A 19773-nucleotide genomic window follows, 5' to 3' on the forward strand; every position below is an offset into this window, starting at 1 on the left:
CAAGCATTTTAGGCATGGCAATTGCTCCACCAGGAAAATAAGGATTATAGTGAAGTCCCTCTCTAATCGAAACACCCAGCAGGAGGGTCACGATAACCGGTTAGAAGGGCAAATAAATACATATAGTTCTGACCATTGTGACGGGCTTTGGTAATAAGACTTAGATCTGGGGGATAAGCTCCTCCATTAGCAAACCTAGCAGCTGATTCATTTGCATATGGCTGAGGAAAACGATCGCTGAGTTTACCAGGGCGGGTAAACATCTCACCCTCATCATTAGGGCCATCAACCACCTCAATCTCAGCTGCCATAGCCTTTACCTCATCTTCTGTATAAGCGACACCAACCAAATCACGGTACGATATCAAAGACATAGAATGGCAGGAAGCACAGACTTGTGTATAAACTTGATGACCACGACGAATCGAACCATGATCATATGAACTGAGGATGCCCTTGTGAGGCCATGGATACATGCCAGGCCATGCTCGGCTTCATCAGCTGATGCTGTTGTTGCAAAACTCAAAATCCCTGACACACCAGCTCCAATTAATGCAAGTGCTCTTAAGGACCTGCTGCCAGTAGAGCCAGCATCATCTTTCTTTGCTATGATGGATGACAAAAAGGAAGGGTTAGTAGAATGAGGCTGGAGTTTCCTCCTCAATAACTGCTGAATAATACCTCCAGCCATCTCAGTCCACAGAAATGGAAGCGAAGACGAAGCTTGAATGGTCAAAGGGCACAATAGCTCTGCACCCATTGCGTTTTTATGTCCCACATCGACAAGCTTTCAAAACTTTTAGTGTTTATATACTCTGACAACGCCTTACGATTAACAAGTATTGCGGTGTTGGAAAAGTATTTGATCGTGATTATGCGTTTAGCAGCCAGAGACGTGCTTAACGGCTATGTGTGTTGCTAACCGCAACCACCGTCTCTGATTGCTCTGGCTGCCTTATCAGAGCAGCGATGCAGAAAACTTCATGAACCTCCAAGACCGCATTGGTTTGTGGCTTAAACCATTACTTTTTTACTTTTTAAAAGTTGAAACCAATCCAAAATGTGACATTTTTCCCAAAAATTAATAAATTACATAGCTCTTGATGTGAAACTCAAATGAAAAAAGAAATTTACATGTTAAATTTGTTGAAGGATTGCATATTAAATAATACAGTATTTAATACATTTTATTGTAAAAATTAATCAAAAATTTAGGCATAAAAATTAATTAATTGCAATTTAAACAAATAATTATAAATTTATTACTGTTTTGAAATTATTTACTCGTGTATTGCAATGTGTCATTCTCTGATTGAGCGTAACCACTCACGCCTAACCTAAATTAGGCATGACTCGTCTGATGTTGACATGTGATATAAAAAATTTATAATTTAACTATAAAATTTTTACTTTTGTATAATCAATACTGATTTAATATTGTTAGTTAACTAAATTGGTTCATAATTGGATACTTAAATTACTGATTTAGTATTGTTAGTTAACTAAATTGGTTCATAATTGGATAGTTAAATTTCAATAGACTTAGATAGAATTAGGAAATGATTAAAGAGACTTACATTTATATATAAAAATTGTTCAAAAATTGCAATACAGTATTTAATACATTTTATTGTAAAAATTGTTCAAAAATTTAGGCATAAAAATTAATTAATTGCAATTTAAACAAATAATTATAAATTTATTACTGTTTTGAAATTATTTACTCGTGTATTGCAATGTGTCATTCTCTGATTGAGCGTAACCACTTACATTTACATTTATATATATATATATATATATATATATATATATATATATATATATATAACTTATCGTTTATCAAGTTGCTTGAGATAATTTTATCTCTGGCTTCAAAACACACATTGTTTTTAGATGTTGAAACAACCCAAAATGTGTGACATTTTTCCCAAAAAAAATAAATTACATAGCTCTTGAAGTGAAACTCAAATGAAAAAAAAAAAAACAATCCTACGTTAAATTTGTGCTTAACAGCTATGTGTGTTGCTTACCGCAACCGTCGTCTCTGATTGCTCTGGCTGCCTTATCTGAGCAGCGACGCAGAAAACTTCATGAACCTCCAAGACCGCATTGGTTTGTGGCTTAAACCATTACTTTTTTGCTTTTTAAAAGTTGAAACCAATCCAAAATGTGACATTTTTCCCAAAAATTAATAAATTACATAGCTCTTGAAGTGAAACTCAAATGAAAAAAGAAATTTACATGTTAAATTTGTTGAAGGATTGCATATTAAATAATACAGTATTTAATACATTTTATTGTAAAAATTGTTCAAAAATTTAGGCATAAAAATTAATTAATTGCAATTTAAACAAATAATTATAAATTTATTACTGTTTTGAAATTATTTACTCGTGTATTGCAATGTGTCATTCTCTGATTGAGCGTAACCACTCATGCCTAACCTAAATTAGGCATGACTCGTCTGATGTTGACATGTGATATAAAAAATTTATAATTTAACTATAAAATTTTTACTTTTGTATAATCAATACTGATTTAATATTGTTAGTTAACTAAATTGGTTCATAATTGGATACTTAAATTTCAATAGACTTAGATAGAATTAGGAAATGATTAAAGAGACTTACATTTATATATATATATATATATATATATATATATATATAACTTATCGTTTATCAAGTTACTTGAGATAATTTTATCTCTGGCTTCAAAGCACACATTGCTTTTTAGAAGTTGAAACAACCCAAAATGTGTGACATTTTTCCCAAAAATAAATAAATTACATAGCTCTTGAAGTGAAACTCAAATGAAAAAAAAACAATCCTACGTTAAATTTGTTGAAGGATTGCATATTAAATAATACAGTATTTAATACATTTTATTGTAAAAATTGTTCAAAAATTTAGGCACAAAAATTAATTAATTGCAATTTAAACAAATAATTATGAATTTATTACTGTTTTGAAATTATTTACTCGTGTATTGCAATGTGTCATGCTCTGATTGAGCGTGACCACTCATGCCTAAGTTGAGCGTCATCCACGAGACACTCACACTTAAATTAGGCATGACTCGTCTGATGTTGACATGTGAAATAAAAAATTTATAATTTAACTATAAAATTTTTAATTTTGTATAATCAATACTGGTTTAATATTGTTAGTTAACTAAATTGGTTCATAATTGGATACTTAAATTACTGATTTAGTATTGTTAGTTAACTAAATTGGTTCATAATTGGATACTTAAATTTCAATAGACTTAGATGGAATTAGGAAAGGATTAAAGAGACTTATATATATATATATATATATATATATATATATATATATATATATATATATATATATAGGGAGAGATCTTTTGACTCTAGAGTAAGATTTACAACTCTTACTCTTCATCTCAACCGTTGATTTTTGTCCATCTAACTGTTATTATTTATTTGAAATAAATAATTAATTAATTGTTATAGATAACCGTTAGATGGGCAAAAATCAACGGTTGAGATAAGGAGTAAGAGTTGTAAGTTTCACTCTAGAGTCAAAAGATCACTCCCCATATATATATATATATATATATATATATATATATATATATATATATATATGGACTTATCGTGTCTCAAGTTGCTTGAGATAACTTTATCTCCTGTTACAACATCCATGCTTAGAGATGGATTTTGTGGACTAAGATCATAAGTGAGATAATGCAAGAGATAATTTCTAACCACAATCCACAATTGAGGAGAGATGAAATTGTCTCTTGCATTATCTCGTAAATGCACTAATGATTTTGGTACATATGATCCACCTCGAAGCATGGTTGTTTGCATTCACTAATTCTATTCTCCTATTCATAGGTCAAAATCAAGAATAAAAAGGAAAAGTAAATTAAGGCGATAAGTAAACTTAAACCATTTTGTTGGCCTATGCAATGATAAAATTAGTCTCATCCTAAAAAATTCTTCCATAGACTTTTACATGTAATATAACTTATATAGATTAAGCTAATAAATAACAATTTATATTATGTTTAAACAGAAAGAACCCTTCAACTATAAATCTATTACAAAAACTCTCACGTGACTCAAAACTTTGTAATTTTTTTTTGGTAAACAACAGTTAAGGCCCAAACAAAAAGGAAAAAAAAAACAGAAAAAAAAAACTAATTAATAAATACCAATGACTTGCTCCCCCCTACAAAGGCAAGATCAGCCTGATATAACAATAGTATACCACTCAGAGATTCCACAAATGTCATCTAGTCCGCAAGATCATTGACATTAAGAATGTAGTTTGCCAACCAATTTGTGCAGATATTTCCTTCTCTGTATGTATGTTGCAAATGAACCTGCCAATTTTTTCTAATCCATGTCTACATACGAGCAACAAGTTGAAGCTCACGGACTCTTTCACTATCCGAAGTGAGCACAATAATCGCACTTGAAGAATCACTTTCTATGATAACATTATTAAATTCTTCGTTCTAAGCCAACTCCAACCCACGAAAAATGCTTCATAATTCATCAAATGTCACATATTATTTTCTTTAGGAAGGTTTTTTTTTTCACATTTGCGTCAAATTAAATTCACTACTTTGTAAATTTAGTAATTTCGTGAAATCTAGTTACTAAAATTTAATAAGATACTTTACGAAATTAAACTATAACTAAAGGGAATTATATATATTTTATCCTTTATAATAATTGTAAATATTCCTCATAAGACAATAAATCAAAAATCGAAATTCCATTCTTGGCAGCAAGATTATTTATGGTCGATTTGAGAATATGTATTTAAATCACCCTTTTTTTTTATCTTTTTTTCTTTATTCGTTTGTTATATATAGAGCACAATATAATATTCTTGAAGTTTTATACCAGAAAATATATTTATGTAACACACAAGAAAACTTTGTTTTTAATGAACTATTCCAAATATGGAATTCATTTTAATAAAATATTTATTCCAAAATTAATTTATAGTATCTAATATGATCACTTAGGAATAATTTCCTAACTTATTTATTTTTCCCAATTTATTTTCTTATTAAATTAGAATTTGAAATCTACTTTTAGAATAGATAGGAATTAACGCTTTATAGTTTATATCACATCATAACACATAAAATCAATACCAATTTCATGTTATTCGGTCTTTATTATCTCTTATATTCCTTCCCTACCTAAATCTCTATAATTTCAACACACATTGACATAGACTTACATGAAAAATATAGAAGAGGATAAACAGAAAGCAGAAATTAACTAACTTCTAGGATTGTTTAACATGTACATGAGACTGAGAAGCACCAATTGTAAACACCATCAAGGAGTAATGTTTCCCTGTCTTGCCTTAAGGACAAGCTCTTCAGTGGTGGTGCCAATGATCTCGTTAGCCCGTTTCAGCCCAACACATTGATACCGACCAATAGAATCCTGAATTCAAAGGTCAGCTTACAGTCAACACAAAAATCAAAATCTCTTCAGAGCAAAAATTTCCTAGGGTCACAATAATCAAAAATAATCTCCTAGCAATCATAGCAGCATACCATTTCATCAACCTTAAAGAGTTTTACACTAGTTGACAAAATCTAACCTTAAAAGAGTTTTACACTAGTTGACAAAATCTAGTAGCTACAACTTAAGATACTAACACAAAGCAAACAAAATAATAATAATAATCCATAGGTTTCAATTTTCCTTGATGTTCTCATTCAGTCTAGAAATATATTAAAATCTCTAAAATGAAATTAATGCGATAAAAGATAAATACAATGACTCATCTCTAATTGGCAAACATGGCTCAAACAATTAATATTTCTTCAAATACTTCCAAAATAAAAATTACCAAATTCAACAATAGCACATTTAACACAAATTTAGACAACAAAGATTCATCTATACTACTATAAAGGAAACACCACACATGATCTTTCCTATTTGCTTATAAGAAATTTCCAACTGCTATTAGCACACTCATTTAACCTTTAAAGATTTGCAACCATTCACTTTAAAATGTAGAGAGATAAAAAGAAGTGGAAATAACAAAAACAAAGTTACATAAAAAAGGAACCCAAGTTTTCCATTGAAGAGATGCAATATTAAATACTTCAATTAGAACGAGAGAATTTTGGGAAATCTCACCCGAGTAACAATTCCCAATTTCTCCAATTTCCCAACTGCATCATCCACATCAAAATTACATTCCTCCCCAAACTCCTCTTTAATTAGTTCCTCACACCATTGATCAAGATCCTGATTCACATTATCAGATAGATAACATAAGGACTTGAGTAACACTACAAGAAACCTTGTTTCCATAAGTATAAAATAGAATTTCAAAATAAAAAAGGTGGAGAAGAGAACAGAAAACAAGATTTCTATAAACCTATATTGATGTAGATACCTGTCTTGTAGCTTTGCCCTGTTCCATCAGAATAAAGAATGAAACTATTACCTCTTTGACCTACAAATTTAAAGAATTTCAGATTAGTAACCTTCAGATTAAATGTTTGACAGTGCAAAGTTACATAACGAAAAATCAAAAGCAAGCGACTCAAATTAAAGGCTAGTAGTAGCAACTAACAAATGATCTTCCAGCAATCTAATCACTCAATTCTTAGTTTTGAAGGTTACACGCTTGCCAATACACTAGACTATCACATACAAAGTAACATAAATTCTAAGTCCTTTAAATCACAACTGAATGATGTTTTCACACTACCACCAGTCCCACTAGATGAAAATTTCATACCAGCAAAACCAGAACACAAGTACAGCCAACCAAAACAGAACCAAACACTGAAACAGAGCACAATAAGCAAAAGCAAACCAATAACCACCCACCCAGATCAAAACAGTAACAGATTGAAGGAGAAAGAGTTCAGCCACAACCCAGATTAGCCACAGTCAAACCCAGTCGTTAGCCAGAGTCACCCCAAGCAGGGACCCAGTCAAACCACCCACAAATTGAAGTTGCACCAAGCACAGACCATTGCATTAGGGTTCAGATGAGAGAATGAGGTCGAATGGGATGTTCCAGATGAGGTTGAATAAGAGAAAGAGATCAAATGGGGTGTTTAGGATTTTGGTAGGCTTGGTTTCTTTTTTTGTTTTTTTTCCCCCTGAGAATTGGATTGCTCTGCCACTTGGATGGTGGCTGCCTAGACTGCAAAATTAGCTGATCCCTATAATCCTACCACAATCTCACCAAACCGAGCACGTAATTGTAATTGAGAACGAAGATCCCACAAAACAGCGTAAGATTGTATGATCCTATATCAATCATTGTGATCTTTACAACCTTGCATAAGTGTTCAACTGTTCATTATTTAGAGTTATGCGTTATAAAAAAAATTTCTTTCTAAGCAAAAATCTTTATTTGATTACAACCTCATGGATACTTAAAAAAAAGATTAGCGGAAAAAAAAACTTATTAATCATATGTACAACATGCATGATATGTTTTAATGAAGTCAGATGGCCAGATTAGATGAGTTCTGACCACTTTAGGCCAAACAGGGTTATTGAGGATTGACCAGACTCAAACTGGCTAGTTTCAGACTCAGATTATTCTAATAGAACTGTCCAGCCGTATCCTATTTTTCAAAATTCTAAAAATATTAACAAAAATCATTGATACTGATTTAACTGGGAAAAAGAGCAGAGTGCATCAAGCTAGCACTTACTTCCTGTTGAATGACATCGTCACACAGATGGAGAAGTGTACCCTTTCCGCTGTCCAGTTGTTTGTCATACATTGACTGTGTAATCAAATTTTGGTATTGAGCCATATTTTGTTGGAACCTATGGGAAATAAAAATTAGTAGCCACAATGGTTAAATAGATTTTGCCAAATGCATTTACTTGTATATACCACAAACTTGTCATACCACAAACTTGTCGAATGTGGTAATTGAACATGTGAACAAGATTCAATGAGCAACATGACTATTGAGCAATGACTAGTCCAACATTAGTGGGAAAAAGAGTGATTTAGTAAAAATACAACAATCCATATAAGAGTAAAAAGATTTCTTTAGAATACTACCCATTAAAATAGATCAAGTTTCAGGGTTATATGCAGCTGACTATCATAATAATCATTGGAAAGCATATATTTCCAATGAAGGGAAACAGTAAACATACTTACGTGAAGTATGTCTTAGCACAATAACCAATTACTGTGGAGAGAACAGCAATGATGACCCACCAATCAGCTGTTGGCATTTCAAGTGAACTAACTACAGCAACCTGCTAAGAAGAACATTAAATGCATTAGTTCAGAAAATAAAAACGGAAACATGTTTGAATTCTAATTTTCTACACTCCCCCTCAAGTTGGGAGGTAAATATTGATCATTCCCGACTTGCCAATCAAGTCTTCGAATGCTGGACGGTGTAGGCCCTTGGTAAGGACATCTGCCGTTTGCTCTTTGGTTGGAACATATATCAAATGCACACTTCCATCATCTAATTTTTCTTTGATGAAGTGACGATCAACTTCCACGTGCTTTGTTCGATCATGATGCACAGGATTTTGAGCAATGCTAACAGCTGCCTTGTTGTCACAATATAGTTTTATTGGTAGGGAATATGAAATCTTCAACTCTTGAAGAAGTCTTCTCAACCAGATTCCTTCACAAACTCCATGAGCTAAAGCTCGAAATTCTGCTTCAGCACTACTTCTTGCAACCACTGTTTGCTTTTTGCTTCTCCAAGTAACAAGATTTCCCCACACATAGGTGCAATAGCCTGAGGTAGATCTTCTGTCTACTGATGAGCCTGCCCAATCTGCATCAGTGTAGATTTCAATTGTCCTTTTATACCCCTTTTTAAAGAATAATCCTCTTCCTGGAGTATTCTTGAGGTATCTAAGCACCCTATAGACTGCACTAAGATGCTTCTCCTTGGGTGAGTGCATGAATTGACTAATCATACTCACCGCAAAGGCAATGTCAGGACGCGTATGAGATAAGTAGATTAGTTTACCAACCAATCGCTGATATTGTTCTTTATCCACCTCATTCCCATCTTCAATACCTAACTTGGTATTAGGTTCCACAGGTGTCTCAGCAGGTTTACACCCTAACATTCCTGTTTCCAACAAAAGATCTAGAACATATTTCTTTTGTGTTAGAGTGATGCCTGTTTTGCTCCTAGCAACTTCCATACCAAGGAAATATTTGAGAGTGCCAAGGTCTTTGAGTTCAAATTGAGCTGCTAGAAATTTCTTCAAGGTGTTCAATTCCTCAATATCATCACCTGTAAGAATTATATCATCTACATATACAATAAGAATAGCAATTTTACCATCCTTAGAGTGTTTGTGGAAGAGAGTATGATCAGTCTGTGCTTGAATGAAGCCTCTTCTTTTGACTGCTTGTGTGAATTTGTCGAACCATTCTCTGGGAGACTGTTTCAATCCATATAGAGACTTTTTTAGTTTACACACTGATCCATTTCCCTTTTCAAAACCAGGTGGAGGATCCATATAGACTTCTTCATGTAAGTCACCATTTAGGAATGCATTCTTCACATCTAACTGTTGCAGAGGCCAATCTAGATTGGCAGCAAGAGATAAGAGAACTCGGATGGTATTGACTTTAGCAACCGGAGCAAAAGTCTCATGATAATCTATCCCATGAGTCTGAGTGAAACCCTTTGCAACCAATCTTGCCTTGTATCTGTTGATGCTATTATCTGCATTGAATTTTATTGTAAACACCCATTTGCATCCTACTGCCTTTTTTCCTTTGGGTAGGGTCACTATCTCCCAAGTTCCATTTCTTTCTAAAGCATTCATTTCTTCAAAGACAACATCCCTCCATTTTTTATCATTGAGAGCCTCATGTATATTTCTCGGTATCTTTGTACTATCCAACATAGTATTGAAAGCACGAAACCCTGGGGACAACTTTCCATATGAAATATGATTAGAAATAGGATGAGTAGTACAAGATCGAGTACCTTTTCTGAGAGCAATGGGCAAGTGTAGATCATTTTCACCATGACACTCAAGTATTGGGGTGCTGGAACTAGAACATGGTTCAGAATCCTGGCAGTGTAGAGGCTCTGGGTTATTCACACTTTGAGGAGGCTTTCGCCTGCTATAAACTTGTCCCCATTTTGAGGAGGCTCCTGATGGTGAGGATTCTGTAGCTCCCCCTGTTTCCAAAAGTAGAGGTAATACTGTGGCATTAATAGGTTCCCATGACTGATCTTCATCTACTCCTATAGACTCCCCCTGAAGAGAAGTCGAGGGGAAGAAAGGGTCATTCTCAGAAAAAGTGACATCCATAGAGACAAAGACCTTACGAAGAGAGGGTGAATAACACTTATAGCCACGTTGAGTAGGAGAATAACCAATAAAGACACACTGGAGAGACTTAGGATCAAGCTTAGACCGTTGATGGGAGGGAATATGGACAAATACAACACAACCAAATAACTTGAGAGGTAAGGAGGAGACACCTCGGAAGGAAGGGAAGATACGAACAAGACTAGAAAGAGGAGACTGAAATTTCAGAATGCGAGATGGCATTCGATTTATCAGATACGAGGCAGTGAGAACTGCCTCTCCCCAAAGATATTTAGGAACACTCGTGGTAAACATAAGAGTCCGAGCAACTTCAAGGAGATGTCGGTTTTTTCTTTCCGCAACTCCGTTTTGTTGGGGTGTGTCAGGACACGAGCTTTGGTGAAGGATGCCATGTTGGGAAAGATATTCTCCAAGAATAGAGTTAAAATACTCTTTGCCATTATCTGTACGAAGAATTTGTATAGCAACTTGGAATTGGGTTTGAACCATGGCATGAAATTTTTTAAACACGGATGCAGCATCGGACTTATCCTTTAGAAGATACACCCAACAAACTCGAGAATGGTCATCAATGAAGGTAATGAACCATCGAGTACCTGAAATATTTTTAACACGGGCTGGACCCCATATGTCGCTATGAATTAAGGAAAATGGGGAAGAGTCATGGTGAACTTTAGAAGGATAATGAGCACGAGTATGCTTGGCAAGTTGACAAATATCACAAGAAAACAAACTTGGACTTTTATTAATAAATAAGTTTGGCAACAACTTCTGGAGATAAATAAAATTTGGATGGCCTAGCCTACGATGCCACAGCATAACATCATTACATGAATCAAAAGGAAACAGAGTTTTTTTCTACGAAAACAGCTTCATGAGTCACATCCTCCTCAAAGTAGTAAAGTCCACCATCCTCTCTAGCACTGCCAATCATCCTCTCCGAGTCCTGTTCCTGAAAAACACAACCATGTGGAAAGAATTTAGCAAAGCAATGGAACTCAGAGGTGAGCTTGCTAATGGAAATGAGATTACAAGTCAGAGAAGGAACATAAAGAACTGATGTCAAAGTAATCAGCTCAGAAAGTTTAATGGTTCCGTGTCCCGCAATCTGGGAAAAACTGCCATCGGCGATCTTGACCCGAGAAGGTTCAGAATATGGAGTGTATGAACAAAACAAGCCAAGATTACCTGTCATATGATCAGAGGCTCCAGAATCAAGGATCCAATGATTTTGACTATCAACATGGAAAGTTGTACCTTGCTGGACCACATGACTAGTGGCCTTAGGAGGTTGCTCGTGGTAATAAAAAGAGTGTTTTGAGGAAGCCATGAATAAAAAGAGAAGGGTTGACCGTTGATGAAAAATCAAGTTTTGTAAACTTTTGATCTGACCTCTGGAACAGGAAGGGGAGAAGCCGACGAGAAGGTCTGTGCAAGTCGCGACGGAAAAAAAACGTCTGGAAGGCGGCGCGTGGTGGCGCGTGCAGCGGCTGACGGCGATGGGTCCAGCGGCGGTCGACTCGTCGGATCCTTCTGAGTCGAATGGTCACCTCACTTTTTTGATCGGAGGTCAGTAAACTAAGTTTCTGTGTTGGACAGATTCAAGGCGGTGTTTAGGAGGTGTTTGACGGTGATGGAAGTGTTTGGATGGTTATTTCAGATTTGAATTAGGGTAGGAACGAACCCGCTCTGATACCATATTGAAAAGAAGTTTTTGTATATTGATATTGAATAAATTACATGAGTGAGTATTTATACAAGAAAGAATCGCTAAGAATGACTAAGCGATGACTAATCAATCCTATCACAATCCTAATCACAATCAATTCTAATCAATCACAATTAATCCTAATCAATCATAATCAATCCTAATCAATCATAATCAATCCTAATTAATAGGAAATAAAAACGGAAACATGTTTGAATTCTAATTTTCTACAAAAAGCATAACACAAAAATAAAAAATACTCTATTGAGGTTGTAAAACTAACCAGCCCAACTATAGCTGATCCAAGAAACTTGACCCAATCCATTGGAGTTAATCCAGGATTTTTCTTCTCTGGCTGTCATGTAAGAAAGTTATTGACCAAGGTTATCACTTGTGTTTGCCAGGGAAGAAGTTAATTAGGTAATAAAAATTGGAATGTTTTCTAAATACATCACAAATGAGGCAAAGCAACTCACAAGAACTATTTCCATATCAGCCATTGGAATATTTTTGAAATGCTTCACATATATTCCTCGTTCTGCTTTCGATTTGGTACTGGCGCTCCTGAAGAAACAATTTTCATCTCAGATTTCAAATTTTCAATAGAAGTTTGAATATATAAAGCATATCTACCTGTAGACAACAATTATCCTATCAAATGTCGGTTCTTGGATCATGGTCTTGCCCAGCAAATTCCGGACACTGGCAATTGCAGCAAACAATCTCATGAGTGAGTCAGTGACCAGATCATCACAAATTCAAAATTTATGCAACTTAGATGCATGAGCACAGCAATTTTGGTGAGAATGGAACATCAGTGCTTCTTAGACAAATCAGAAGATTGACTGAATGTATGAGGAATTTTGAGGCATTTGAACTATTTTCTTAACCCATGAGCAAATCTTAAATCCAACCATTCTATATACAATTGAAGTTTTAGACTTTCATCACAATAGAATTCTCTATGCCCCAGTACTTAAGCTAATTTAAGATCCAGAACCTCGATCCAAAATGACTATTAGCTTGGATATGGTCATTGTTAACTTTTCCAGAGGTTGTATTAGTGTAATGGTTGTAAACTAGTAATTCCAAAGTAACATTTAGTACCAAAATTTTATGCAGTATTGAGCAAACAATGAGAATTTAAATCTTTGGTTCAATGGAAGCAGAATCAGGATTTACATAAATCTAGATTATCAGAAGCAATGTCATTCAGCTTGCACAGAATGGTCAACGTGAATAAGATGCATCAGATAAGCATCTATTACAAGTAATAAATTAATAATGTTATATAAATGCACTATCAACTATCAAGGGTCCTCACAAAGAAAATAAGATAACAGGATAACAAGAAAAACAGTAGCAGCAACAACAACAAACACACACAAGAGTACACACAGAGATGCAATAGGACCTTAGTGGCATATTTTCAAGACGTATCCGTTCAACATATAGGTCATCCCCATCTGCTTCAGAGTTAATTTCACTGTCCTGCTTTGCATCTTTTTTATTACGCCTTTTTGACCTTCTGGACAAAAGCTTTTCCAACCTGCAAGCATCACAACTTTAAAAGGTTTCTGAAAAAAAAAAGCTTAAGAAACATGCTGTGTATACTCTGGTATGTTCACATGTATAGATTCCACAATATGGTCTTTCACTGCATAGATAAAGCAGATGATATTGATTATAATTCATGCAAAAGAAATTATTTTACATTGACCTTTTAAAGATTTTGTTGAGACAAGTTAATATGATAATCAATATCATGACTTCTCATAATGGATGATTCATTAGAGTCAACAATAAAATTCACTTTCCAGTCTAAGAGCTGGCTTACCTAGTTAATCTTAACAGATATGCCCAAAAACGTCCAATGAGCATGTCCACCTTCTCCATGATAAAGTAGTCAGTTGTTCGATCAAGTCCAATGCCACGCCGAAAGATAACATACTAAAATAATAGGATGTATTAGCTTGCCATTTCACAAACAGACTAAGTGTGAGGAACAAAACAACTTCGATTGGTGTTTGTATTGGCAGGTGTTAATTACATTTTTTTCTGATCCAATGCACAAAATTAAAAAATAACTAATTGTGAATCAACCTCTACTGTGAGTGTGTGCAAGAGAGAAAGAGAGGAGGGAATATCAACTGCAGTCCCGCCATAGTTAACAATGGCACATATAGCACTGTTATCACGGTGCGACCTCAGGCTGTTACCCATTCATTGTCATTGAGCATTTTGAAGTTGCAGAAGTTGCGGCTGCTATCCTGCAAAATTGCAGCTCTTAGCAGCTGCTATTCTTCACAGGGAAAATTCCCCAATTTACCCACCCTGCTTTGTGCGTTATTGAATCCATTTTTGGGGTATTTTTGCAAATCCCCTTGTTTGACATCAGAAACCCTACGTGTTTCTGATTCGAGACTAAATGCACCTTTCTTTCACGCTCATATTTGTGAGTTGACACCATGAATAACAATGAAGCCTGACCTCCTAAGATTCCGGCTACCGATCACAGATTTTCAGTGGCGTTTCTGGCCAACCCACAGCAGTATAGCATTGTTTCTGGCAAGCTCCTTTCATGCATCATAGCAAAACCCTCCTTTGGTCTCAGTTCTGTCCACGTTCTCACTTATTCAGAGAGGTTTCTGTTCTTTTATTTATTTATTTTTTCAGCATCTGTGTTGTGTCTTTCCTCTGTTCTTTGATACTTTCCGTGGGTTGTGTTCAGAGAGGTAGCCTCACGTGTTGGGTTCTTTTCATTTTTAGAGAGGTCTAAATGTATTCCCCTGACTTTCAAACGGATCTCTATTTTTTCAATTTTTGATTTTAGTGAGATTTCCCCTAATTTTTCCTTTATGTTCCTTGACTTCTGTTGTTATTAACTTCACTATGACTTTTGACTATTAATTATGAACAAGTCTTTAATTTTGGATAACTTTTCACTTTTGAGCATTTAAATGTGTGTTATAAATTATTTCACTTGTATCTATAATTATAGTGGCTAAAGGTGAGCCATGGAACAGCGGCAAGGTTGCTCCTTGTGATCGGAAGGTCACAGGTTCAAGTCTCGAAAATAGTTTCTTCATAGAAATACAAGAGTAAGGTTGCGTATAATCGACTCTCACCCCTACCCTTCTAAGTTGAAGAGCTTTATGCACCAGATAAGGGTGTATAAACGGGCCGAGTCAAGCTAAGCTTTAGTTTAAATAGGCCAGACCTATATAAAATATTTTGAGTCTAGCCAGACTTAGCTTGATGTAAAGACCTATATTAAAAAGTCAAAAGACCTGACTTAGACCTGTTAGCCTATTTAAGCCTATGAAACATTCAATACCTATAAAAAATTATAAAAAAATAAATGAAATAATATGTAAAGAACAACCCAAAAGCTTAAGCTTTTGGGTGAGGCTACATTAATGGTTTTATATTTCTCTAACACATCCCTCACACAAGAGCCCGGTGGGCTTGAAGGGTGGACAATGCACAGGCCTGCCTACTTGTGTTAAGAAACTCCACAAGACTTGATTAATTATCAATTAAATGGGGGACGGTGAGGATCGAACCCATGAGACCGAGGCTCTGATACTATGTAAAGAATCAATTTAATCCAAAAGCTTAAGTTTTTGGGTGAGGCTACATTAATGGTTTTATATTTTTCTAACATAATATTATTTATTAATTTATTTAAATAATTTAATTAAAATAAATAATATGATATAGGTCGGCCTATAGGCTAGACGTGGCTTGATGTAGGCCGAGCCGTAAGCCCCTAATAGGCTGCTTGACCCATTTACACACTAGCACCAAGAATTTCCCATTTGAGGGTGAGTGTTGGAGCAACAGTAAGGTTGTTCCTTGTGACTGAAAGGCCATGGGTTCAAGCATAGGAAGCAGCCTCTTCACAAAAAATGCAAGATTAAACCGCATACAATCGACCTTCACCCTTACCCTTGCAAGATGGGGAGTCTTGTGCATCGAGGTTTTCCCTTATCTTCCTCTAGGAGATAAGGGCCTAAGGAAGCCCTGATTCAAGATAAAAATCCCAAATAATGGGTCCTACCCATTAGAGAGGTTGTATTTTACCCAAACTCTAACACTCTCAAGTACTCCCCATCTTCCAATTCTCGAAAATTAGTTCAACAATTGCCCGTGTCATGAAAGAAGCATGTAAAACTAAGAACAAATATCAAGGCCTCATCAAGCTCCCTTCTCGCCACTGTTTCATTTTAAATAAGCAAGATCTTTTTCTTAGAACAAATATTTAGTGAATCAATGAGCATGCAAAAAAAGATTCTAATTTCCAATAATGAAACTAGAAGGATGTTTTAATACCTTAAAAGGGAAAAAAATAAAAAAAATAATGTAGGTCAGCATACCTTGGAAAAAAAAGATTAAACACCATCCCACAAATTGAAAAGAAAAAATTTCAAAGAGATGGGCAGTAATGACTTATAAATTCATGAGTTTCATACAGCATCACTTGGAACCAAATCAAATCCCCCCGCCGCCCCCCAACCAAAAAAAAAAAAAAAAAAAAAAAAAAAAAAAAAAAAACCAGAGAGAGAGAGAGAGAGAGAAATTGCCAGCACGGATAATAAATAATGAATGCTACAGAACCAAGAAATCCTTGATGCATAAGTACCTCCTACAACAGATTCAGAGGCATACCTTATCAGAGAAATCTGGAAGGTTATCATGATGATGCTCTTGAAAATATTTCTTTAAAAGTGTCTTGTCAAGCTTCATTAGCAAAAAACAGACATCAGCAACTATTAGCAGCACAATCAAACATCCCAGGTAACCTATGCAATTAAAGGGGCATATATTATGCACAAACCTTAGATTCATCAACAGTAATGGGAAGATTTAGAAGATACTGGCCTGAATGTGCAACATCAATTTCATCTTCAGTCACTATCTTGAAGTTGCTCTTTTCCATGACCTGCATTAAGAATCAAAGAATCTTCATACAACATAAGAAACAAATATTTAAAAGATATACGTAATGATACTTTCTTTCGTCCAGCACCAAATATTTAAGTCATGCAAATCTTATTTACCAAATACCTCTTGTTTTGGAACTCTAAAAAATGATACTTGTATTATGATTACCTAAAGCTATACCCTTCTCTTAAGCCTTACCCTTTAATGACCCCAGTGTTTAACCTACAACACACTTTTAACCCCATTGATCTGTGTTAAAAGAGTAGCCATTATACAATTCATTCATTTATTCCAATAACACAAGTAAACTCAATACAGCCATAGTCACAATCCCTATACTGTCCCACCCTTCATCAATACCATAGGTTGAGTTAGTTTATAACAAATACCATCATTTTTACATTAGTAACGCATGAGGTGGAGATAGTACCTGAAATAGGTATGTCAAGAAATTCTGTTCAAGTACATCAATTTCTTCATGAGCTAGCTTCTGCTGTTCCAACTTCTGTGCCCCATGCACAGGGTCAAAGAGGGAGTAGAGTTGCTGAAGACATAAAAGAATCAGGCTCCACAACAACAAGGTATCGATAGCTATATCAAAAGATCAAGGAATGAATAATACCATCAAGTCCTCAAATTGTAGAAGGTACCAAGCTCGGATTGTGTACTCTACTCTCTTGCAGAGCTTCAAAAACTCAGCTCGGTCGGAACTATGTTCTGCATATATTACCCAAAAGACTCAAGCACAAAGAGAACAGCAACTTCGAAGGGAGAAAAAACATATGCTATATTTCTTTGTCTAAATTAATTAAAGAAAAAAAAGAAAAAAACTACAGAATTTGAACTCCATAAAAGAACTATTGAACTAAATTATCTAAAGGGTAGGAAATAACATTGAATTTCATCCCAAACATGCTTTTATAACTACCAAAACAACAACAACAACAAAAATAATACCAATAAGGTTGGCCAATGTCATTGTGAGCCTGGGCTTCAGAATTGGAATGACAGCTTCACGCTCTAAACGGATGACTTCATTCTTTTCCCGATCCATCCCTTGCGAAACTGCCATTTTTTCTAGCTACCCTCTTCGTAGTTACAGCAACACTCCCCAAAAAATTAATACTTGAAGCAACCAAGGCGTAAAGGAAACGTTTTTATGCAATATATGGAAAAGGGTAGGTGCAGACTAGATGAAACAGAAGGTTTTTACACAACCCATCAATTTATATTCATATGTTAAGATTCACGCTTCATAGACTGTAACCGCACCTCCCAAAAAGTAACGAAAGCACTCGAAGGTGAAGGTGAAGGTGAAGGTGGGGTCACACAAATGCGTTTTCACCAAACGAAGTTTTGGTTTCTTCGCAACCTCGCAAGTTTCAATTCTCCTTCAGATGGCAAAGCGATTGTTCATAACTCACAGAAGTGAAGTTTCAGAGATTTTTTTTTTTTTTTTTGGTAAGCAGAGCGTCGAATTAAAACTGTTTTTTGATTTATTCAAAGCTGTTTTTATTTTTCAATGCTAAAAAATATATTGTAAATTTGTAATGCTATTTTTTTTTTTCTGGTCAATTTTTTTTTTGTCTGTTTCATTTTACTGTTTGTCGGTCGAGTTGTTGAGTTTGATTTAGATTTTGAGGGAAAGAAAACAAAAAATTACTGATATTGTTTTTTCTTTTCATTATCCAAAGAAAATGCTGATAGTTATCTATTTCAAAATTGCACATTTTGTATTCTCTGACTTTTAAAAAAAAAATTATAATGTATCTTATAAAAAAAAAGTTTTTTTTTTTTGTACGATTATTTTATAAATCTTATCTTCTGTTTCCAACAAACATTTCTCACAGATTATCATCCAATTTATTATTAAAGTATGAAGCAATTCTTGAGAAGCATTATTGACATAGTAATAGTAAGTATCCAATGCTCGAGGGCGACTTTCTTGTCAATATCGAGAAATAAATTGGATCATATTTCTTAGTATAAAATATATTATGTTATTTATTTATTTTATATATTCCTCACAGGCTACTTCATTCAGGGTCTCGCTAATATCAATTTCGGAAAAAAATAAATTAAATTAACGATATGCATTTTTTTGTACTTATTACTACCAGACAATTACATAAGTTACATGAAAATTAATTTAAGGTATTTCAAATTATACTTAATTTTTTATACAATAATATTCAATCTCTCACACACACGTCAACATGAATCGATTATTATCTAAACAAAATTGATGAGTTCTTTTCTCTCTCATTCATCTTTTAAGTGATGTGTGGTTGTTAAAAAGCCAAGGAGACAAATGACCCGACACTGGTTCGTGAAGTTCAGAAGCCAGATTTGAAAGTTGATGTACGTCACATCATTTTTGTGTGGCATTAGAACCCGTTATTAGTTTGTCTCTCAAATTATAAGCAATTATCAAAAGACAAATAGCTTTTCAAGTAATTTAGTGAACAATCCATCTTAACAAGTGACAAAGGCCAATTCTATCGTGCAAGATCCGCACTATACCCTCAGATCAGAGCAACTTTTCCACTGTCCAATTCAAGAGTTATCAAGATTGCACATATTTATAATCACATTATAACTCTAATTTTGTTCCTAAGATTAAATTGGCAGTTAAAGTATATTTGAGTGCAAAGCTAATAGTTAATAAACTATCAACACCAGAGGCACCAGAGTTCTCAACCTTGGCTAGGGACAGCATGTAAAGAACATATTGTTCGTGATGACAACAGCAGCCCAATAATGCTCATCAATGAAGAATCACATTCCCAGC

General features: G+C 34.6%; 1 protein-coding gene and 1 pseudogene across 1 annotated transcript; both read right to left on the minus strand.

Annotated features, from left to right (window-relative positions):
- Positions 1–7: 7 nt before the first annotated feature.
- On the minus strand, positions 8–1018 carry LOC133299315 (cytochrome c1 1, heme protein, mitochondrial-like; annotated as a pseudogene).
- A 4094-nt stretch (positions 1019–5112) lies between these two features.
- LOC133299314 (uncharacterized) lies at positions 5113–18436 on the minus strand. Its single transcript, XM_061498768.1, has 15 exons — positions 17940–18436; positions 17605–17699; positions 17413–17526; positions 16876–16980; positions 16707–16778; positions 13873–13985; positions 13450–13584; positions 12669–12737; positions 12512–12599; positions 12319–12390; positions 8160–8260; positions 7696–7813; positions 6414–6473; positions 6152–6262; positions 5113–5443 (listed from the first exon to the last, which is right to left on the minus strand). The coding sequence occupies exons 1-15, from the start codon at positions 18052–18054 to the stop codon at positions 5333–5335; spliced, it is 1479 nt and encodes a 492-aa protein (XP_061354752.1). The 5' UTR covers positions 18055–18436; the 3' UTR covers positions 5113–5332.
- Positions 18437–19773: the final 1337 nt, after the last annotated feature.

Source organism: Gastrolobium bilobum, unplaced genomic scaffold (assembly GCF_033153095.1).
Source record: "Gastrolobium bilobum isolate Gb01-03AN ecotype WA unplaced genomic scaffold, APGP_CSIRO_Gbil_v1 utg13105, whole genome shotgun sequence".
In the NCBI taxonomy this organism is placed as follows: Eukaryota; Viridiplantae; Streptophyta; class Magnoliopsida; order Fabales; family Fabaceae; genus Gastrolobium; species Gastrolobium bilobum.